At 33.7% G+C, this 22,187-nt stretch overlaps 3 protein-coding genes and 1 long non-coding RNA gene across 6 annotated transcripts; 2 read left to right on the top strand and 2 right to left on the bottom strand.

Annotated features, from left to right (window-relative positions):
• Nucleotides 1-67: 67 nt before the first annotated feature.
• Nucleotides 68-10,323, bottom strand: LOC124436838 (deoxynucleoside triphosphate triphosphohydrolase SAMHD1-like). 3 transcript variants are annotated; one of them, XM_046986813.1, is made up of 5 exons: nucleotides 10,152-10,323; nucleotides 2,492-2,673; nucleotides 2,110-2,290; nucleotides 1,667-1,992; nucleotides 68-1,255 (listed from the first exon to the last, which is right to left on the bottom strand). In XM_046986813.1, the coding sequence occupies exons 3-5, from the start codon at nucleotides 2,286-2,288 to the stop codon at nucleotides 300-302; spliced, it is 1,461 nt and encodes a 486-aa protein (XP_046842769.1). In that variant the 5' UTR covers nucleotides 2,289-2,290; nucleotides 2,492-2,673; nucleotides 10,152-10,323; the 3' UTR covers nucleotides 68-299. The 3 variants fall into 3 exon arrangements, with proteins under 3 accessions (XP_046842769.1, XP_046842768.1, XP_046842770.1); XM_046986812.1 differs by lacking the exon at nucleotides 2,492-2,673; XM_046986814.1 differs by lacking the exons at nucleotides 2,492-2,673; nucleotides 10,152-10,323 and adding an exon at nucleotides 2,362-2,435.
• LOC124436048 (uncharacterized protein K02A2.6-like) lies at nucleotides 4,550-5,293 on the bottom strand. The gene has a single exon (XM_046985975.1). The coding sequence runs from the start codon at nucleotides 5,291-5,293 to the stop codon at nucleotides 4,550-4,552; it is 744 nt and encodes a 247-aa protein (XP_046841931.1).
• Nucleotides 10,324-14,132: 3,809 nt separating the features above from the next.
• LOC124436047 (transmembrane protein 161B-like) lies at nucleotides 14,133-18,528 on the top strand. The gene is made up of 5 exons (XM_046985974.1): nucleotides 14,133-14,167; nucleotides 15,844-16,028; nucleotides 17,168-17,319; nucleotides 18,214-18,274; nucleotides 18,378-18,528. Exons 1-5 carry the CDS (start codon nucleotides 14,141-14,143, stop codon nucleotides 18,526-18,528), a joined length of 576 nt encoding a protein of 191 aa, XP_046841930.1. The 5' UTR covers nucleotides 14,133-14,140.
• Nucleotides 18,529-19,020: 492 nt separating this feature from the next.
• On the top strand, nucleotides 19,021-20,454 carry LOC124437346. The gene is made up of 3 exons (XR_006945663.1): nucleotides 19,021-19,050; nucleotides 19,716-19,812; nucleotides 20,409-20,454. It is a non-coding gene; the product is annotated as an uncharacterized LOC124437346 (long non-coding RNA).
• The last annotated feature ends 1,733 nt before the right edge of the window (nucleotides 20,455-22,187 follow it).

Here is a 22,187-nt window from a genome sequence, read left to right as displayed (position 1 = left end):
GATTATTATTGGCTACCAAATAAAAGCGTCGCCAGGCTACAGTCATTTCGTTGATAAAAGTCGAAACTTTATAAGAGCATATTTAATCATTTTGTTGAATTTGATACAATTTATCCTGATTTGCAAGGTAAAATATGATTAGCAAGGTTTAGCTAACATTTTGCTCGTCATTTTTCTTTTATCCTTCGCTTGGGCTTTGATGTAATACATTACAACTACTAGTGATTATGTAATTAAGAAATCGTAAAGTGCATTTTCAAAACAGTTAGACATAGAAACACTGACTTTAAACTGTTTTTTTATCCTCCAAAAGGTTCTTGAAAATTTTTCTGCCCGGAGCACCATTTTATAAACAAATGTCTGATCAGTTCTTTATGATCGGGGTTTCTTGCGTAAACTCTAAAGTATTTGTCCTCGAAATCTCGTGGCAATATTCCACTCACTTGTTCTCTCTTTATTCTTATTACTTCGAGAGACTTATTGAAAAACATCACAGCATCAATTGGATTTTTACCTTTCATTCCAAAATTGATTTTAACGGGGAAAACAAATGTATCCTCTTTTTTTAACTTTCCTTCGGAATTTTGAGCTAAATCTTCGGCAATTTTTGTACAAATTTCGTCGTCTTTTAATTCTGGTGAACTGGACTTGTCTTTTGATTCTTGCAGACTGGGGCTATCGTCTTTTGATTCTGGCCGCAAAATTTGCCGACTTTGGCCGCAAAACTTGTAAATTTTGCGGTTTTGTATGCGTTTTATCAAATCTTGCGCTTCTTTGAAAACAGGCGTTTCGTTTCGCAATATGTCATGAAGAATGCTGTCTGTTAGGACGCAGTATTGTCCCATATCTCTATCTTTTACTGCTTTTTTCACAGCGTCTGAAATTTTCATGACTTCGTCGACTTTCTCAAACGCTTGAAAGAGCAAGTCTTCTATAGGTGCTTTAGTTTTGTGTTGGTAAACTCTCTGATGAAGGGACCAACGGGTGTGGAATAACTCGTACAAGTTAAACACCTCTTTGTCACGTACACAGATCTGGAGTTGTTGGTTATCAGGGTTAGACATGATGCGAACATTTTGAAAGTAGCGTCGATGGTCAAATGTACTTTTCACTCCAACATTAGCGCAGTCACGGGCGAAATAATCAAACTTGTCACAGTCGATACCATTTCTTTTGTTCGACACGATTTCATAAAGAAAGCATTTATATTTGTGAGTCAACTCACATTTTCTTGTCACATCATTGGGATTTTTACCTAAAAAAAAAGCATCCGCCATCATTGTTTAAACATGTGCCAGCATAAAAGCAGCCAGTTAAAAGAAACCTGAAAGCCTTATCAACCGGATGTCAATTTTTGATTATTTCAGAATTATATCAGACAAGAAGTGAGAAATTTAATGGAACAAAATGTCAACTCAATGAGGACAAAATTTTCATTTCATTTTCGTAGAGAGAGTGCTACCATCATTTTGATAGCTACATTAGAAAATCAACAGACAGCACTGACAGGCTTCAGACATTAATCTCCAAATTTGCATTCAGAATCAAAGCGTATCAAAATCAAATATTATTTCTGTCTGTAATATTAGGTGTTCCTTATTTTATACATTTCAAATGAAAAATCTTTGTGGACTATGTAGATAACGATCCCTGCGTTTGACAATACCTTTGATAAGTTCCTTGATGAATTTTATGTCTGTGTGATCAAGTGGAAAATCATCAAAACTCTGCTTAAGTTCCGAGTTTTCCTTGAGCATGAATTCGAAAAGTTCACAAGACGCATCCTCATGCTGCCACTCAGGTCTTTGCTTTTTGATGTACTCTTCTTCAAAGAAATGAGAGAACGGTCCATGGCCAAGATCATGACAAAGTCCTGCTATTTTGATACACATGCATTCTTTATCTGTGATCTCAATCTCTCCACGATGAAGCTCTTGTAGTGTATCAATCAACTTCCCACACAAATAAGAAGTTCCAAGAGAATGTTCGAACCTGTGTGAAATTAAAATTTTAAGGTGAATATTTATGCTAAATATGCTGGTTTGAACATCCTCGATTACATCGATTATGAATAAGATCGCATGACCTTTTTAGTACCAATAACTATACCTAGTGTGAGTTGCTCCAGGGTAAACGAAGTCACAGATTCCCAACTGCTTGATATCTTTCAAACGCTGGAATTGTGGTGTGTTGATAATTTTGACCAACAAAAGATCAAGCTTGATGAAGCCATGAATTGGATCGTTGAATATCTTTCCTTCCTTTGTTGCTGTTGCAGGATTTTCCATATCTACATTTATTAAAAAATTTAAAATAAAGCAAATTACTTTGTTGGCTTTAGTTTCATTTAAAGTAATAAACCTTGGCTTCCGTCGTTTTTGTTTTCCTACTTTCTCGTGATCTTTGGCTTTAAACAACATGTTCAAACCCATAACTTAAATGTGTATTTTTAAACAATTAATTATAAAATGTGCACTGACATGTAGCTTACCTTATAAGGAAGCAACCTTATAAGGAAGATTATCTAGACAAATCTTGCAGACAACAATGTGGATCAAGGAAATTCCTAAATTCTGACTTTGGGATTTAATTCCGAGTCTTTATATCAGTTTTTTGGGATCAGTTTGAAGTAGTTTTCGTGGTAGAGAAGAAAAGGGAGGGCGGCGTTGGTTTCTGAGAATAATAATTTCAATATGTGTTATTAAACACAGCATTTTAAACAATAAATTATAGATCATTGACACTGACAAATATCTTTCGACATATTTCATAGAATGTTCAATAACAATGTTCCTTTAAGCGGTCTTAATGCGCGTGTTTGTTTTTTTAGCAAATTTTACGTAACCCAATGATTAATCAGCAATTTTTGCAACATTTTCTTTCTAAATTTATCGATTCATGTTGCATGTCAATATTGCAAATTCATTGTTGCCGCAGTTATTATTCATTTTAACCATGTAAATTTCAAAACACTTTCAAACGATTTAGGGATTAGGTAGATTTTGAACCTCTAATACCGCAGCAAAAGATTTATCCTCCTTTGAAAATATGTGTAAACAAGGCAATGCAATGTCAGTAGTGGAAAGTTTTGTATTAGCAGACGATATTTGTTATCACAACATTGACAAGACCAGAGAGTTTATGAGTCTAGAACAAAATTTTCCAAGATGTTCTTATACTAATTTTAGTTTTTAAAGTGTAACCGATTAGTTTTTTGTTATTCATAAATGGTTTGAATTGTTAAGGCATGTTGATGAAAGGGTTTTTTTATAAAGTTGAGCATAGTAAAACGGAAAACTGCAATTTCACTTTTCATTAACGATTTGGAATTATCAAACATATTAAATATCAAGCATTTTTGGTGTTGCGGAACTTTCTGTGTGTTTAACAGAACTGTTATATACGAGAAAAAAATTTCATGGTACATCATAATAACTTTTATCTTCTCGATTTAATCGTTTATATGTTCTGGTGATAACAGGTATCGTCTTTTCTTTACGAGAATTTCAAATTTTGACTTGAGATAAATTATGTCACTACATATGTTCAGCAAACCAATAAGTTTTAGAAAAAATTTTCAGCCAAATTTTGTTGCTGGAAGTTGCCTCTGATTAAACAAAGCCTTCAATGATTTCGTCATGCGTTCTCGATGAGATTGAACCAATAAATTATTTGCTGGGAGGATTTTTCACGCATGCGCCATAAAAACAATGAAATGTACGAAAATGGAAGTAAGCTTCATTATAATTGCTAAAACATTTTGGATTGTTTCAAAACCAGTATTGCCGATTGCCGAGATTCTGCTGTCTAAAATTTTTCGTTACAAAGTTTGCTAAGGTAGCTGTAAAAGAAATATAAATTAAACACAACAATTCAAATCTAAATCTTACATACATCTTAATTAAGTATTAAACGTGCTGTGGCAGGTAGCCTACGTTAAAACGAAAATTACTGTTTATATTGAAAATTAAATAAATAAATCTGCTGCCATATATCAATGTAGATCCAAGAAAGTCGTAGATCAATGCACTGAATTTCTGTATTTGTTATTCAACTGTGTCTGGTATATATGTGTATCTTTCAATCGAAACTCGATGTGATCGGTTGAGGTCCCTTTATGACTAGTAATAAAAATGTATTAATAAAGGCGGCATTCAGAGTTCTTTGTTTCAGTAGCGAGCGATCAGATCTCAACGATCCAATCATCATTTTTTTGTTATCTGCATCAAAAGGTTTCCAAAAAGTTATTTTGAAAAAGTCACTGATAAGGTAACTTACACCTTCGAAAAGAATATCGTTGAATTACTTAATTGTCAGCTTTTAACCTATATAGATCGAAGTGTCGATGAACACTGTAATAAGTCTTGTATTTAATGCCGGGCTTAGATAAACACAGGCTCTTATATACATTACACATGCATATTAAATAAAGAATTACCTACGTCATTACAGTATTTAAATATAATTAGGCATGCAATGTCACATCTCTTTTTCTTCGTTTTTTTTTTAAATAATTTCACACTATAAATTTTTTTAAACTTATTTTTATCTAATAAGAATATCTATTCGGTTTTTTGATTAGACGTCCATACCGAGTTCTTATATTACTGTTGTTAGTACTTTCATTACAATTTTTATAAGATTTATTGTTCTCACTATAAGACTTATCTGTATCTTGACTTCTCGATTCTTCATTAATCTTTAATAAATGATTTCTATTCCTTCTATAGTAGGTACCATCAGACCTAACCAAATAAGATCTTGGCTCAAGTAACGATTTTTCCACGATTCCTTTCTTTTGGAAGCCTTTTTCTGTTTTTATACGTACCTTATCTCCTTCTTTTAATGGTGGAAGTGTTTTTGCATTGCGATCATAAAACTCTTTTTGTTTCTTGTGATACATTTCCAATTTTTCTTGAACATTAACAGGGTTTAATGGTTGAAATTCAAGTAACTTCTCTGATATTGGTAATAATGTCCTAGTTCTTCGTCCCATTAGTCGTTTAGCTGGACTGCTAACAATTTCATCTCTAGGTGTATTTCTATAATTAAGGAGTCCTAAATAAGGATTGGTGTTATCATATTTTGCTTTCTTTATGATTGCTTTTGCTGTCTGCACAGCACGTTCTGACATGCCGTTACTTTTTGGATATCCAGGTGAACTTGTTGTATGTTTAAATGCATACTGTAACGAGAATGCACGAAATTCTTTACTTCTGAATTGTGGACCATTATCTGTTATAAGATCTTCGAAAATTCCGTATCTCGCAGTTTGACATTTCATCTTTGTCATAACTGTTTTTCATGTTGTATTTAACAAGTAATCAATTTCAAAGAATCCACTGTAGTAACCTACCATAAGAAGATAGCTTCTACCATTCAATTCAAATAGGTCTGCTCCAACTTTACTCCACGGTCGATGTGGTACAGTATGTGATTGTAGAGGCTCCTTTTGTTGATGACTCTTATGGGCATTGCAGATTTCACACTTTCGAACTTCTGCTTCTATTTCTAAGCTCATCTTTGGCCAATATAAACACTCTCGAGCCCTACGTTTGCATGATTCAGATCCAAAATGTCCTTGATGTATAGCTTTCAACTTATCAGTTCTTAATGACTCAAGAATTATTACTCGATCTCCTTTAAACAGTAGGTCATCTTGTACTGAAAGAGTCTCTCTAAAGTCCCAGTAATTCAAAACATCCAAATCGACTTTACTGCGTAGATCTGGCCATTCATTTTCTACGTACTGTCGTAGCATTTTCATTACTTTATCTTTCTTTGTCTCTTCCTTCAACTGGTTCATTTTCTCTTCACTTACTGGCAAGACAATATTTATCTCAAAATCTTCTAAGTGATCATCTGATTCTTCTTGGATATACGCTCGACTTAATTGATCTGCGAGATAAAGTTCTGCTCCTTTCTTAAACGAGACCTTCAAACTGTACTTTTGAAGTTTCAGCAACATTTTCTGGAGTCTCAATGGAGATTGATGAAGGGGCTTCTTGAAAATCTGCTCTAAGGGCTTATGATCTGTTTCCACATTGACATCTCTGCCATAGATGTAATCATGAAATTTTTCACATCCAAATACAATTGCAAGTAACACTTTTTCAATTTGTGCATATTTCTTTTGGCATTCAGTTATAGCTCTCGATGCATAAGCAACTGGTTTGCCATTTTGAAGACAAACTGCTCCTAAACCTGACATACTTGCATCTACGGACAATGTCACATCTTTTGATACATCGTAGAATTGCAATACAGGATGCTCTCCACAGGATTTCTTGATTCTGTCATACACTATTTGATGTTGATCTAACCAGCATCAATCATTTTTCTTCTTTAACATATCTCTAAGGGGACTTGTCATTTCTGAAAGATAAGGAGTAAACTTGGCCAAATATTGAACCATTCTAAGAAATCTTTGAAGATCTTTCTTATCTTTAGGAATTGGCATGTTTAATATTGCTTTAATCTTTTCAGGATCGGATTGAAGACCATCTGACGTTATTTTGTGTCCCATGTAATCTACATTTGTTACTTTAACTTTTGTTTTTTCTTTCTTTAATTTGAGATTGATTTCACGAGCTCTATTCAGCACATTGATAATTCTTTTATCATGTTCTTTCTGTGTTGTTCCCCATACTAAGATATCATCCATTATAATTTCACAACCGTCTATTCTGTCAAACAGCTGTTGCATAGCTTTTTGGAACACTTCAGGTGCTGAGGATATACCAAATGGGAGACGATTGAATTTGTATCTGCCAAAAGGCGTATTGAATGTTGTAAGATAACTGGAATCTTCATCTAGAGGTATCTGCCAAAATCCAGAGGCTGCATCGAATACGGAGAAAATTTTAGCTCTAGGTAGTCTTGATACGACTTCTTCTATTGTTAAGAGAGGGTAATGTTCTCGCTGAATGGCTTCATTAAGATGTCTAGGATCAATACATATTCGTAACTTGTTTGGTTTTTCCACTGTTACCATTGACGAAACCCATTCCGTAGGTTTTTCAGGATCGATGACACCCATCTGTTGCATTCGTTCTAACTCTTCTTTAATTTTCGTTCTCATAGCTACTGGAACGCGTCGAGGAGGATGAATTGTAGGTTTTACATTTGGATTGACACTGATATGATGTTTAATGGGTAAACATCCTAGTTTGCCATCGAAGAGATCTGCATATTCATTGAGAATATCGTCGCTAGTGAAAATAGGTTTGACATCTTTAATTCTTTTCACCATACCCAAACGCTCGCAATCAGGTAAATCAAGAATAGGCTTTACATCGTGTGTCGCTATATAGAAAAGAAGATTGTATCGTTTGTCTTTGTAAGAACACGTCATCACTGCTTGTCCCAAGGTTTGAACTGAATCTCCACTATACGACATTAGCTTTGTATTTGTTTTGGTAACTTGTTGCTCAGCTTCTGTGACTTTGTCGAACAATTTTTTAGAAAGCACATTAAATTTTGCGCCTGTATCCACCTTCACGTTCACCAAATGCCTGCCAAACTTGAGTTCAGAATACCACTCGTCATTGCTTTTTTCTACAGCTTCAATATTCATTCGATAGTCGACTTTCGAGCTTGTGCGTTGTTGCGTAGGTTTGATTGCATTAACAGCACCAATAAACAATTCTTCATCACTAACTTCATGAACTGTTCTTTGTGACTTTTGTGTAGACGTTAGACACACCCGAGCAAAGTGGTTTTTCTTATGACATTTGTGGCAAATTTTTCCAAAAGCTGGGCATTGCTTTGGAAGATGTTTTCCTCCACAGTTTCTGCAATTGTTCTTTAATACGAATCTTTGTCCTCGATATTTATCTTCTTTTGTTTGACTTAAGTTTGTGTAACTTCCTCTTGAGGTTTTCAAATTCTTCCTAGCCTTCAGTTCATCGACATCTTGATAATTAGTAAGATCTTTTACTTGTTGTTCCAACAATTCGTTTACACTGCATATGTTTAGAGCCTTGTCTAAAGTTAAACTTGTTTCGCGAAGGAGAATCTTTCTTACTGCATCACTGTTAATCCCACACACAATACGATCTTTAACAAGTTCGCTCTCGAGGTCACCAAACTCGCACTTTCGAGCAATGTTTTTCAAATCTGTAACAAAGGAACTAATCGACTCTGACGGACTTTGCTTCCTTGTATGAAATAAATGTCTTTCGAATGTTAAATTCTTAAGCGGCATATTTCTTCAAATTTCTTCACTAGAATTTCTGGATCGTCTTTGTCTTCCTCTTCGTTGTAGGTAAAAGAATTGTATCTTTCAACCGCATCTTCACCAGCTAGATTTAAGAGGATGCATGACTTTTCTTTCTTTGATTTCCGACTATGTCCTGCAGCAACAATGTATATTTTATAGTTCTGTTTGAAGCGACGCCAATTCTCAGCAACGTTGCCTTCAAACGAGAGTCGTGTTGGCCTGGAAAATCCTTCTGCCATTCGATAAGAACAAACTTTTCCTAATCGCTACCATCATGTAATAAGTCTTGTATTTAATGCCGGGCTTAGATAAACACAGGTTCTTATATACATTACACATGCATATTAAATAAGGAATTACCTACGTCATTACAGTATTTAAATATAATTAGGCATGCAATGTCACAAACACTATTTTTTAATTGTGTCTAGGTTTTGGCAAAATGAATTATAGCTGTTAATTTTAAATTAAAGGTACCTTCTTTACAATGTTATTGGTGATAAATTTCCATTTAGTAATATCTAACCTATCAATACACATTTGTTTTTTTTCTGATTGCCAAATTTCCAAAGATGGTAAAAATGCTAGAAATGCCACATAGCAACAATTTCATGAAATATTTCTTCAGTCAAGATAATCTTTTACAAAATTTAGTCTTTTTGCAGAACTTTCTTTACAATTTCGGAGATTTATGTTCTTATTCACTTTAGCTATGTTGGTTTTAAGAACTATGTAGTCTTGCAATGGCTACAGTTCATAAAAAACTTGCAAATTAAAAAATGTTTTAGTGCGGGGTAATACGGAAGCCGGAAGGTTTGCATTCAACCGACGTTATAAAAACATAAAATAACGCAGAGTTAATGAGTTCAGTAATAGTTGTTAACTTGAAGAAAATTATTTTCTTGTCGGCATTTTCTTCCAATAAAAGTTAGTACATCTGTTAAAATTATGGATTTATATACATGGCAACTCCCTGTGCATACATTTTTGAGTAAATTTCTTTTGTGTGTGAGAATGGAAGAACAAATTTATCGCTGTAGTGTTTCTCCTAGCAGCTATTCCGATTTCAAACACTTTTCTTATAGTTTATTAAATGTAGCGTCAACGAACGTTTTTTTGTAGCTGGTGAACAAGGTTTTTTGCGTTGCGACGCGGTGTTATCAAGTTAATCTTTACGAGAAAACACTTGATGCAAGTGTCTTATTTGTAATGTATTTACATATACAGGTGGCAGTCTCGTATTGAATCAACGATGCCTGCTGTTTTCGCAACATAAAGAAGAACTAATATCATGAGTTGAACAATACTTGAACAAAATTATTTTCTTCCGTATGCATTTTCTTCCAATAAAAATAATTACATTTAACGAATTTGTCGGTGCTCGTTCATAACTACAATTTTTTTGTTCTCCATATTTTATGCAAATATCCTTTTGTCTGTAGTTATAAACTACTAAAATAATCACGAAATTTTTTTGTAGCAGCTGTTTCAGTTTCAAAACATTTACGTCGTATTACAAAAACTTAAAATTTATTTTGAATGAACGATAAGAATGAAGGTTTCTGGTTGCAATGCAACTATTTAAGATAGAATTCAGAAGACGAAGGTTTCTATAATATTTATTTTCATATGTCTAAAGTAAAAATGTGAATAAAACAAATGCATGATAAAGTACTCTCAATAAAAGTGCGTCGCGACAAGAAGCGAGAGTTGGCGCTTACAAAATCAAATGAAATATTTAGGCTGTGCTCAAAACAAGACGAATTCCTGTCAGAGTTTTTCATTTAATCATCTTTTGCCAGTTTCATCGTTTATTGCTTTTTGTTTTTATTTTGTTTTTTTGAGGCAATGAATCATTTTCATCTGGTAAATGCTAAATGCTCATCACGACACTTTCATTATATAAAGAATAAGCAACAATTTCACCCACCTTCTACTTAACTATGTCTTATCGTTATATATAAAGATCACTGACGTTTATATTTCTTCACCAAACACAAGCTCCGTGTAATGTTCTCTCTGCAACCAAAAGGATTTAAAGATAACAAACAGACTCGCCCTTTCTTTTTTTGCCTGGTAGAGATCACGTGCATAGGCAACGCCAGTATGTGAACCAATAAAATACTTGCTGGCGTGATTTTCACGCATGCGCTAAAAAACAATAAAATGTGTCAAAATGGAATTATGCTTTCTTATAATCGCTTTAACATTTGGATTGTTTGAAAAGCAATAGTGCCGGGATTCTGTTGCATATTCCTAAAATTTTTCATTACGAAGTTTGTAAATGTAGCTGTAAAAGAAATATAAATTAAACACAAAAATTTGTAAAACACAACAATACATAAATCTTAATTAAATATTAAACGTGCAATGACAGGTGGCCCACCTTATAAAGAAAATTACCGTACGTGGAAAATTAAATAGTTAAACCAGCTGCCATACATCAATATAGATCTAAGTAAATCTTACATCAATGCAGTGAATTTCTGCATTTGTTATTCAACCGTGTCTTGTTAATCTGTGAGCCTGTAGGACCAAAACATTGCATTCCTTTCTATAGAAACTCTACTTGATCTATTAAGGTTCCTTCGAGATTAGTATAAAGGATATGATAATTAAGGCTGCATTCGGAATACGTTTCAAAGAAACAAATTACAGCTGTATTATGGGCGCCGAATTTATGACCATCTTCTCAGTAAAGTTTAGAGGGATGAGGAAAGCATCCGTTTGAAAGTCCGGCAAATTTAGTTGATTTATTTGCTATTTTATCTATTCTCTGGCTTCGCCTTTCTGCCTGTTGTTGCAGCACTATAACATTAGAATTTTTGACCGTTTTTATCTCATAAGCTTTGTTGTTTCGGCATACTTCATGCCATCTTCTGTGCGAAGTGAATAAATAAAATGGTTATAAGACATTTAAAATAGACGACAAATTTTTTTATAGCAAACATGTTTCGGCATACTTAGACACCGCTCACACAGCTTACCTTATAAGGAAGCAACCTTATAAGGAAATTTATCTAGACAAATCTTGCATACAGCAATGTGGATCAAAGAAAGTCATAAATGCTGGCTTTGTGATTTAATTCCGAGTCTTTATATAGTTTGCTGGGATTTTTATTTTGAAGTAGTTCTCGTGGTGGAGAAGAAAAGGGAGGGCGGCATTGGTTTCTGAGAAGAATAATTTCAATATGTGTTATTAAACACAGCATTTTAAACAATAAATTATAGATCATGTACAATGGCAAATATCTTCCGAAATTTTTCTTAGAATGGACACCTTATGCAGCTGCAAAACAATCTCCTTTAAGCGGTCTTAATGCTTGTGTTTGTTTTTCAGCAAGTTTTACGTAACCCAGTGGTTAATCAGCGATTTTTGCAACATTTTATTTCTAAATTTATCGATTCATGTTGCATGTCAATATTGCAAATTCATTGTTTCCGCAGTTATTATTCATTTTAACAATGTAAATTTCCAAACACTTTCAAACGGATTAAAGGCTAGGTAGATTTTGAACCTATAAATGGCCCAGCAAAAGTATTATCCTCCTTTGAAAATATGTGTAAACAAGGCAATACAATGTCAGTAGTGGGAAGTTTTGTATTAGCAGACGATATTTGTCATCACAACATTGACAAGACCAGAGAGTTCATGAGTCTAAAACAAATTTTTCAAGATGTTCTTCTGCTAACTTTAGTTTTTAATTTGTAACCGATTCGTTTTTTGTTATTCATAAACTGTTGGATTTGTTACGGTACGTTGATCAACAATTATAATTTTTTTATAAAGTTCATCATAGTAAAAGGGAAAGCTGCAATTTCAATTTTCCTAAACTCCTTGGAATCATCAAGCATATTCAATAACACGAATTTCTGGATATAGCAGACCATCTTTGACTCACTTGATGCCAAGTATGTTGCATTGTAGGTTTTATCTTGTTGGTTGAATATTAGTAGATGTGTTTAACAGAAAAGCTATATAACTTGCAAGAAAAACTTTTCATGGCACATCAATAAATTGGTGCAGCAAACCAAAAAATATCTGAAGAAATTGTCAGCCAAACTTGTTGCTAGAAGTTGCTTCTGATTGAACAAAGCCTTCAATGATTTCGTCATCGACAATTCTTGTTTCTCATCTTGAAACGTTCTTGATGAGCTAGTTGGATGATTATGTTTTTATTTGAAGTTTAGACATGACTTATATGTCAATATTGTTGAAAACTTTATGTCTAGGATACATTGTAGTTGACTTTATATGCCAATTTTTTTCGATGTATACATAGTACACAATCAAATTTTTTTGCAAAATAATGATAGTATGGTATACAGGTATTTTATACCATTAAACAAATACATTTTTCTTGGAGTAACTTAAAGGATTCTTTGTTTTATTTCAAGCACTTTGTAAAATGCAGATAAATATTTATGAAAATTTTATCGTTCAATTTAATATCTTTATAACATACAAAAATTGTACACAATCCATGCTCTTCAAAATCTTTAAAGTATAGTATAGATGGCTTGATATTTTGCATCTGTAATTTATGAATGTAAGCTCTTTAAAAGTTTTGTTTTAAAACGTGATTTTTCCCAAAGTGTTGACCAAACTTGCTTGAACTACCAAGTTTACTTTACGATAGTTTGTTTTTGTTGTACTCCTGGATGTACGGGCTAACATTTTACAGGGAGCAATCTAAATATTTTCAATATGAAATGGCTTAATTTACCAAACTTTCCTGAAAATAATCCCCTTCTGGCTTTGTCTGTCCAAGGTTTACGTGCCTGCTCCCACCTAATGTGCATATGGGAATATTTTAGTCATGTTTGGAACTTTGCACTCAGTCAAATGCTCTTATAAACTTAACCATTTCTCAATCTCCCCTCCTGGCTTTGTCTGCCCAAGGTTTAAGGTGCTTGCTCCCACCTAATATCCATATGGGAATACTTTAGTCATGTTTAGAACTTTGCACTCAGTCAACTGCTCTTATAAACTTAACCATTTCTCAATCTCCCTCGCTACTGGCTTTGTCTGTCCAAGGTTTAAGTGCCTGCCTCCACCTAATATGCATATGAGAATATTTTAGTCATGTTTGGAACTTTGCACTCAGTCAACTGCTCTTATAATCTTAACCATTTCTCAATCTCCCCCCTCCCTTAAAAAGAAATACTATACATCATAGAAAACTCATCTGCGAATTGGCATTTTTCCTTTTAGGCACTGTTTGGTATACAAGTTGTCCTAACCTTGATGGTAGCATTGTTTCTTCACAAATTTTCACCATATATGTTGCTGGCCACTTGGTTATTATGCAGTGGGTATGTTGTCTCAGGTGTTTCTCTTTGACATTTTCTGTTGTAATTTTCACATATGTCTTTCCTTAGATTGGTACGTCATGTACCATCCTCTGACACAGAGTTGAGAAACTCCTTGGTAAAACACAAAGAACAAAGTCAAATAAAGCTAAGCGTTCTGATGCAAGGTATTAATTATAAAGATTTGTTTTCACATTTTGTCGTTGTGTGTATTGGCACAAAATGCAACAAATTAATATTTGAAAATGTTGGAATGTGCAAGTCTAAACACATTTGGATTTTAGCACAAAGTGAAACAAGTATTTGGGGGTATTGAGAGCATTTTAGAAGAACCAGCCTGTCTTATACAACTTCAAATACACATTAGCCTCTGGCAAACTGGCCAGCTCAGCCATACTGGGTTTGCCTTTCTTATATGAACAGGTTCTTACAGTTGATCTGTTATTCTCTTGTCATCTTGTCCAGGCTAAAATCAACATAAACTAAACAGCTGTTATTCATAAACACATATTAACGTTTCTCTTTTTGTTCTGTAGGAAAAAGGAAGAAAATAATGGAGCATCAATTCAATTTATATCTTCTAAGCATTTATCCATACCTTGCAACATGAACATTCAACTGAGAACAGTGAATGTAAGATTGCCTTTCAATACCTGAAGTATATTTCAAATTTGTCACATTTTAAAGTGCATATGACCTCATCATGGGGTTTTATTGATTCCTACACATCTCAAATAGTGATTCAACAACTTTAAGAAAATGTGCATTTCCAAAGCTCTAGTGGTTGAAACACATTTTTTGAAAATAATGGGCGAACATTTTTGGAATGGAACACAAGAATATATAAATATGCTTTTAGCTTATAATACAATATACTTTTCTTGTATGTACGCAATGTTTGAAAAGTTATAAATGAAGCATATTTTGCAAAAAATCTATGACAATACATAATTTACAACATAATTTCTACATTGTTGTTGAAAGTGTATTTCTGGGATCCAGGACTTTAGGTGTGCTGTCGTTTTCTGATCCTGTGTCTGAGCTATATTATTTTTGATATTTTTTTGTATGTAGAAAGTATTGTAGAAGTTGTCAACTAACTTTTTGAGGACTGTCAGAATCAATAGCTGCAAAATGTGGTCACAAGCACATTAAGTGTCTCTTGTATCAGTGGTTTATTCAGTCACCGCGTGTATATACAGGGGGGTTGTATTATTGTAAGAATCAGGGGAAAGGTCTTCCTCATTGAGCATATGCTTTTGAGGTAGGGGTGAGGTTTTGTTTCATTAGCGTAAATTATGAATGCAATTGTGATTGATAAACTGTTCAATCAGAAATTGCTTGCCCAAGTTTGAAAAAATTCGGATTTTGTTTTGCTGTCAATCACGAGATAACATTTTATACATGAAGTCCATGTACTAATGAAAACTGTCTTGGATAGTTTCACGTGTAAGTAATAAAACCTATAATGAAACATTATTTACCTACATAATACATTGCCATATGTGAGATTACATTGCTGTGAATTTTGTCGTGCAATTTGAGAACTATATTATAATACTCAAATATAACCAAACTTTGGTCCCGAGCAGGAGGAGTGAACGCCCGATAAGCGTCTTGAAGGTCTTGTTGCTTGCAGACAACCAAGAATATCTTCATTCATTTGCTGGAGAAGGGGTTGTACTTAGCTTCAAAAGCACTATCCACTGCATAATGGCTATTTTAAGTGTTTTAAAGTAGGGTTGTTATTGTTTCACAAAATAAAACTATGTTTTCATTGTTATAAGTGTTAAAGGGTTTATTGTATTGATTGTCGTCTTTAAATAGTAATTTTTCTACTTTTTAAAGAGACATTTAAAACAAACGTGGTTTTCTTATATAGTGGAAAACGCTGTCAAACTTTCCTCCCACAAGTTCCAATGACAATAGTTATAATAGCTACATTCCACAACTTTTAACATTGTCTATATTTAATAAAACTCTTGCACCATCCCTCTTTTATTCGAGTTATTGAAAGATGACTACCCCCCCCCCAGTAAATACCCCATTACATCATAACTTCTTTCGGGCATAGTAAGTCGATGTGTAATGAACTTTGTAACGCCCCTTTCTTTTCATGTATTTGAAGATGACTAACCCCCAGTAAATATACCATAACGTTATAACCTCAAGCTTTCATTATTGTCGATATGTACTGAAACTTTGCGCCATGCCCCCTTTCTTTCGAAGTATTGAAAGTTGGAAACTCCCCTCAATAAATACACTATAAAATTATATTGTAAAACTAACATAAAACACTTTCCCATTAGGTTGATGAAACAGATTTGATATTTCAATGTTATTATACAGAATACAAGTGGCTCGTTGATTTTTCTGTGTCTGCCGTGATATTCAATATCATCATCGAGGGGATTTCGTGTTTATTTCCCGCTCTTTTACGTAACGACATCAGTGTGACGCCATTATGGAATTTCTTGGGCATATTTTTTGCCATGTATCCTTTTTAATGAAACGAAAGGGATCTTAAGCTTGACTTAATGTCAGCCTTGAAAACGAGTCGGTCTCATTGCTTACTTTCAGTCTTCAAAGTTGGCAAATTTATGCTGACCATTCATTTTATTGCAGTAAAATCCGCGATATTTTTGTTCATCGTGTTCTGTAAAAAACCTTTCTAACTGTTTGAAAATTGAGCTAAACATTGCGCGTTCTAAGCACTCAGGCTAATCAAAAGCTCGTCAATTATGAAGGCAAAGTGCTATGGTGGAAGTTCGGACATTCGTTTCGTTTTCATTTAGTTTGCAAATTATCAAAATTGTTATCAAAATTTTATCAAAATTTATTGTGACAGAGAATTGACATTAGAAATTTTTTTGGCGTATTTTTCCGGGTTCTAACTTGATAACTTGGGTGTTAACTCGACTTATGGATGGTTGTTTCTGTACAAATGCGATATTTTAGGTTAAATTTGCAACCAAACATTCCGACATAAAAATTGCCAGAAAAGTTTGGCATTTCTTTCGCCGATCTTACTTTCGTCTTTTCTCGTGCTTCAAGCATTTATGTAAACACTCAGTTCTTAAAGATGGTCATGCTATGTAAATATTTCTGTGTTTACTGACTTTAAAATCACAAGATTTCGAAAGAAATAAAGAATCATCTCAAATTTTAATAACAGGACCAAACTTGCTGACTCGCCACTTTACTAGAATCAAAGAGTGATCCACGAGGATTTTTGCGGCTCTTCGATTTATTGAGCGGAAGGTGATTGCTGTGATGGTTGAAAATCTCTTTATTCTATTGAATAGACACAAACGTTCCTTCATGATGTCGATAGACTGAATTTATCTTTTTTTTAAAAAAATAGACGGGGGCAAGGACTAAGGGTATGCGGAGCCGAAGATTGTTAATGGTTTGGCCCACCCCCCTCTCAAGCGAAGTGCGATCTCTTCTCATTACCTAATGTATTTAATGTATTAAAAATGCTTCACGGATCGTTTTGTGACCCTTGCGTAATGAAGGTATTTATGTATTTTAAATTCGAGTCCAGCCTTCCCCAGAGGTAAATAAACACTACATACCACAGTGACCACACCTCCTGTAAGGTTGTTATGCTTTCCTTTACTCTACATACAGACGTGTTTTGTTTCTGCTCACGGCTTCCTATTGGTCGGGTGATGATTCAGGAGAAAAATCTGTCTGCTTGACATTTGGTGTTTTTTTCTTTGTTCTGGCGATGGCCATTTTGGTAGTCGATGAATCTATGTTGGAGTTCAATTTGGACTCAGGTAATCTTTTAATTTAGTTGGTAAACTTTTTCTCAAATATTTTTTTAACATAAATATCACTGAAATGAGCAGAAAACTGTGAAATCATTATAACGCGCTCAATGAGATGTCGTTATTAGATGAGAAAGTCCAGCATATAATAAAAGATTGGAAGACAATTATTATGTGTAGCTTCATTTGGGTCAGATTTGATTTGCTTTTCTCTGAGATTCACTTCGGATCATCTCACATTGATCCTGATTTACAAGAATTCGGATTTGAACTAAACTAACTTAACTAACATTCACGAACCCCGTTAATTCGACCTGCTTTTATTTGCTTAGAAACATTCTTAAGTCTTGGCACAGTATAGGAATGTACAGTAGGTTCACTTCGATGTGCAAATGGCTGCGTATATTTAATTAGTTTACTAGCTGCCGTTTGCCATATCGTCAATCCTATTGGTCACAAAATGCAATTTACTGGTTGCCAATATAATAATCACATGCCTAATAAGATATGCGTTGCAAGAAAAGATTCAATGGAGTGGTTCTACTGTATTTTCTCTATACTGTGGTCTTGGTAAGTCTCTGTTTACCTGCCCGGACTGGTCTTTCTGACCTTCAAATCAAGCTTCATCACTTGCATTTTGTTTGTTGTTTTTTTTTACATCGCAATAACACAGCTCTTTGTTTTTTACGACTTTCGTGGACAATGAAGTTCTTTTAAAAAGTTAAAATAACTGTACTTTAAAAGGTGTCTCCTAGAAGCAAGATTCTGTATTTTGCCAAATACCGACGAAATCTTGTCTTTCTAATCAAGAAACATTAGTAGATTTTCACTTACTCCGTTTTATGAGCTTTCAATCTACTCCGAATCTTTTTCGTCTCATGTTTGCGTCGACTTTCTCTTTAGGTTACGAAATATTCTCTGAAGAAGCTGAATTATTTTTGAAGAAACAAGGATTCACACGAAAGTAAGTCAATTCCTGACGACACGAGTCTCAAGAACGCGACATTTAAATTAAAACCATAACGAAGCATTAATGTTCTTACACTTTGTTTAATTGTCTTCAACAGAGGTGGATCCGCTCCAATATGGATTTTCAAACTCGCGCTCGCTGTTATCTCGGGAATTATCGGAGCCTTTCTCGGCTTTCCTGGCATTAGAATATCAATAATGTTCTTGGATTTGATAGAGCAATACAAATCTAACAAGTTGCTTCTGTAAGTAAGAATACTTGTGTAACAAGTTTCTCTATAAATATTATGTGTAGCGTTAATGACATTAAATATTCATCATTACTAAATTGTGTTTATGAATCGCTTCACTTTGTTGTCATGTATTGAGATAATGGTTTAATGTAGGACCACTGACCATTTTTTAAATTTTTAGTGTCCTTTTTTATGTAAATTTCTTCGCTCCTCTTTGTCTTGTTTTATTGTGGATCAAACCCTTGGCTCGCGAATACTTCACGAGCAGAAATAATTCATTTTCGTAAGTGAAGAAATGACTTCCTTCGTTCTTCTCATGTTTTTGTAGCTACTTTCTTAAACTAACGTTTGTGTATTTTATAGAGTATCGGACTCAAACTTTGATAACATTCGCATTGGAGTCATCTTACTTTGTTGTCTTATGCGGTTTTTCCTTACCAAAATGCATCTACAGGCTTTCTTAGACATCGCCAAAGTTAAAGTGAATAGAATGAAAAGGGAAGCGGGAAGAACGAATAGTTCTGCTTTGCAAAAAAAGGTAAAAAATTTTTTTTGTTTTCTTCCCGACACTATTTCTACTTAATTTACGATTTTACTCTGGTTTTTGATTTTATTGAATTATTTAAGGCCAGTACGTGTAATTTTTCTTTACAATTAAAACGAATTTCCAAAAGCAAACAGAAAAATTTTGCACTATGTAAGAAGCAGAACAAAAAAACATATAAGAATACTGCTCGGAAGAAGATGAGATTTGGAAAGTGAGTTTTATCTTCTCAACATTCCCCGCGTGTTTCTAAAATTCTATAGAAACAGGATAAACGTTTTCTATTTCGTAAATAGAACATCAATGTTCCTCATGCATGTGTTGATGAATGCGTGCTTAGTTGCTCTGTTAAAATTTTATTTTCAACTATCAAAGAAAACAATTATTTCTTAAAACTATATAGAACTATGCAAAATGGCGTCTTGGTAAGAGTATTTGCACAATGAAGAAATGTAAATATCTCTAAAGAGAAATAAATTAACATAATGAAACTGAACTAGTTGTTAAGTATTTTTAAATGATCGTTGCCATACAGTCAGAAAACTGTTAGGTAAATTTCTGTGTTAATATTATTAATTTGAGCTAATGTACATTTTCGCAATATCCTTCATTTTATAATGTTCACTTTCAAATATCGTTGTATTTTTTGTATTTTTTAGATTTTTAGTGTTTTTTATTATTTATCTGTGGCTTCTCTTCAATATTTGACTCCAGTTATCCTTTTGGTCTTTCTGACGATATCTTTAAGAACTGCAGGTACATATTGGCATTATTGGGTATACTAAGTAGTCTTTAGTTATTCTTTAAGAACTGCAGGTGCATATTGGGATTATTGGGTGTACTGGGTAGTCTATAGTCATTCTTTAAGAACAGCAGGTACATATTGGGATTATTGAGTTTACTGGGTTGTCTTTAGTTATTCTTTAAGAATAGCAGGTACATATTGAGCTTTATTTGGTGTTTTGGGTAATCTTTAGCTTTTAAAATACAACTGGCAATATTGAATTTATTGGAGATGCTTGTTAGTTTATAGTACACAAATCATTAACGATTCGTTGAATTCCAGCTACCTGATCTCATATCGTCAATTTCCAACTGTAGATTAAAGGGACCGCTGACCAGTTAAGACAGGAGCTACAGCCGCCCCTTCACCCACAATAATTTCTACCTTCACTTGTAAACATTGCGAATGCGTTTGTTTTGAGATTGTAAAGGGATGGGCCTCTTTTCCCTTCCTCAATAAATATCTCCCTATGTCCCTTGGTTGTATGTACTTTGTTGCAAACAAAAGTTTCTCCGTTATATTGTCGAAGACAGTTAGAACTATTGTTATAAATGCATTTTCTTCACAGGTACTACCGACTGGGAGTCGACCAATGCTTTAATGAAACGTCTTCAGAAATCGATGCTTGTTTCAAATGTCACGGTGAACGCTGTTCAAAATCTACGTCACGTGTTCGTGTCGGAACTTGTCAGAGCTGTGACGTCATATTTCACATGGTGGATATGCCTTGCGATGTTTATGACGTCTGCTTTTGGTGTTGTCTATCATCAGGTGTTTTATGTATAGATGTGTACAGTGACGGTAAGAAATATGGTTATTTGTATTGGATTGGAATGGATTATGTTGAAGTCGGAAGCTCTCGGCAGAATTCGTAGGCAACCGACTTGTTGGCAAATTTTATCATAGCTTACTCAAATTTTATCAATCATAGTCTGGGTAATACAGTAATGCTCTGTAATGTCCGACTGGTTCAATTTTGCGGACTTTTGGCAAATTAGATTCTATAGATATTGAATATTATATGAAGGAATCGCTATGCTATAGTTATATTTTATCAATGAATATTGAATGATCATCATAATCAATATTACTTTTTGATTGTGTTCATCTTCGTAACACAAACTTTGAATGTCAATTGTTGTCTCATTGTTTCACTTATGCAGACTTCGCTGTCTTGCTTTACAACTTCCTTTTAGTATTTTGTACATTTGAGATATTTAACAATTAGATTACTAGCTCGAGATTTTATGAGGTGATAATTGATAATGGCGAAGCCTGAATGAACTTCTTAGGTCTGTGGAAATCGAGAAAAAATTTGTGAACGAACTCCTCCCGAATTGTCTTTTCAAGTAAACAATCAAATTCATCGTATGACACTAAGTAAAACGCTAGAAAGAAACCATAATTTTTTGCTTCTTGCTATCTAATGAGAAATCGATAGGAAGTATAATAGCCAATCAAATTACAGCAATTTCTATAGAATAAGAGTAGTATTCTTGTAATTACCAATTAGATTACAAGCAATCTAATGGTTTATTAGCAGAATCATCTTAATATTCATGAAGAAAAATGTTGCTAGTATAATTTTCATTAATTTGTTTTGTGCATATGTTGTTGACATCGCTATTGAAAGCGAACGAATGTTACTCGATACGTATAAAGTTATTTTAAAGGAACTTTTTTTATTTTATATTTAAATATCTTTAAGTCGAATTTAGTGGCAACTTTGCTCATCTCTTATATTGTCTTTCAGCTAAACAATAAAATATATCGTCAGAAACCTTAGTAAAACGCGAGACAGCAGCCATGTTTCTCGCTACCCGTTTCTCTTGCTTTCCTGCTCGCTATCTATGTAAAAATATATAGTGAGTAGAGTAGCCAATGAAATTAAAGCATTTGCAATAGAATATTAATATGAATCGACTAAATATTTTTTTATGTATTCTTGTTAGTTATTACATTCAGAAAGTGTCAGGTACAATTTTACAACAAAGATAAATAGTTAAGCAAATAAAACAATCAAAGTCTGCAGCATTACTTATTGAAAGTTTTGAACTTTCTATCTGCAGTTAGTTGGAATATTTGTACGATACGTTACATGACTATGACTATAACCATTTACACATGTATGTATAATCATAGTTGTACAACGTATCCTATACATACATAATTTCAAATCGTAAATTGTGAATAAATATATAGCAAGCGTCACCTCCCGGTGAAATAATGCTCTTTGATTGGCTCAGAAAAATTTTTGGTGGCTATTACTTTTCTAAACGTCATTTAAAAAGGAATTGAACATATTACATTATGTAAACTGCCAAATTTTACATTATGAAAAACGCTA

Source organism: Xenia sp. Carnegie-2017, unplaced genomic scaffold (genome assembly GCF_021976095.1).
Source record: "Xenia sp. Carnegie-2017 unplaced genomic scaffold, XeniaSp_v1 HiC_scaffold_16, whole genome shotgun sequence".
Taxonomy (NCBI): domain Eukaryota; kingdom Metazoa; phylum Cnidaria; class Anthozoa; order Malacalcyonacea; family Xeniidae; genus Xenia; species Xenia sp. Carnegie-2017.
Note: the sequence above shows the minus strand (reverse complement) of the source record. Positions and strands in the feature narration are given on the sequence as shown.

Coding starts and splice junctions, on each gene's coding strand:
- LOC124436838 (XM_046986813.1), bottom strand. CDS start 2,288: ATGGAAAATCCTGCAACAGCAACAAAGGAAGGAAAGATATTCAACGAT. Junction 1,993..2,109: donor CCTGGAGCAACTCACACTAG/GTATAGTTATTG, acceptor AATTTCACACAG/GTTCGAACATTCTCTTGGAA. Junction 1,256..1,666: donor CATCAAGGAACTTATCAAAG/GTATTGTCAAAC, acceptor CTTTTTTTTTAG/GTAAAAATCCCAATGATGTG.
- LOC124436048 (XM_046985975.1), bottom strand. CDS start 5,293: ATGACAAAGATGAAATGTCAAACTGCGAGATACGGAATTTTCGAAGAT.
- LOC124436047 (XM_046985974.1), top strand. CDS start 14,141: ATGAACATTCAACTGAGAACAGTGAAT. Junction 17,320..18,213: donor GGAGTTCAATTTGGACTCAG/GTAATCTTTTAA, acceptor CTTTCTCTTTAG/GTTACGAAATATTCTCTGAA. Junction 18,275..18,377: donor AAACAAGGATTCACACGAAA/GTAAGTCAATTC, acceptor TGTCTTCAACAG/AGGTGGATCCGCTCCAATAT.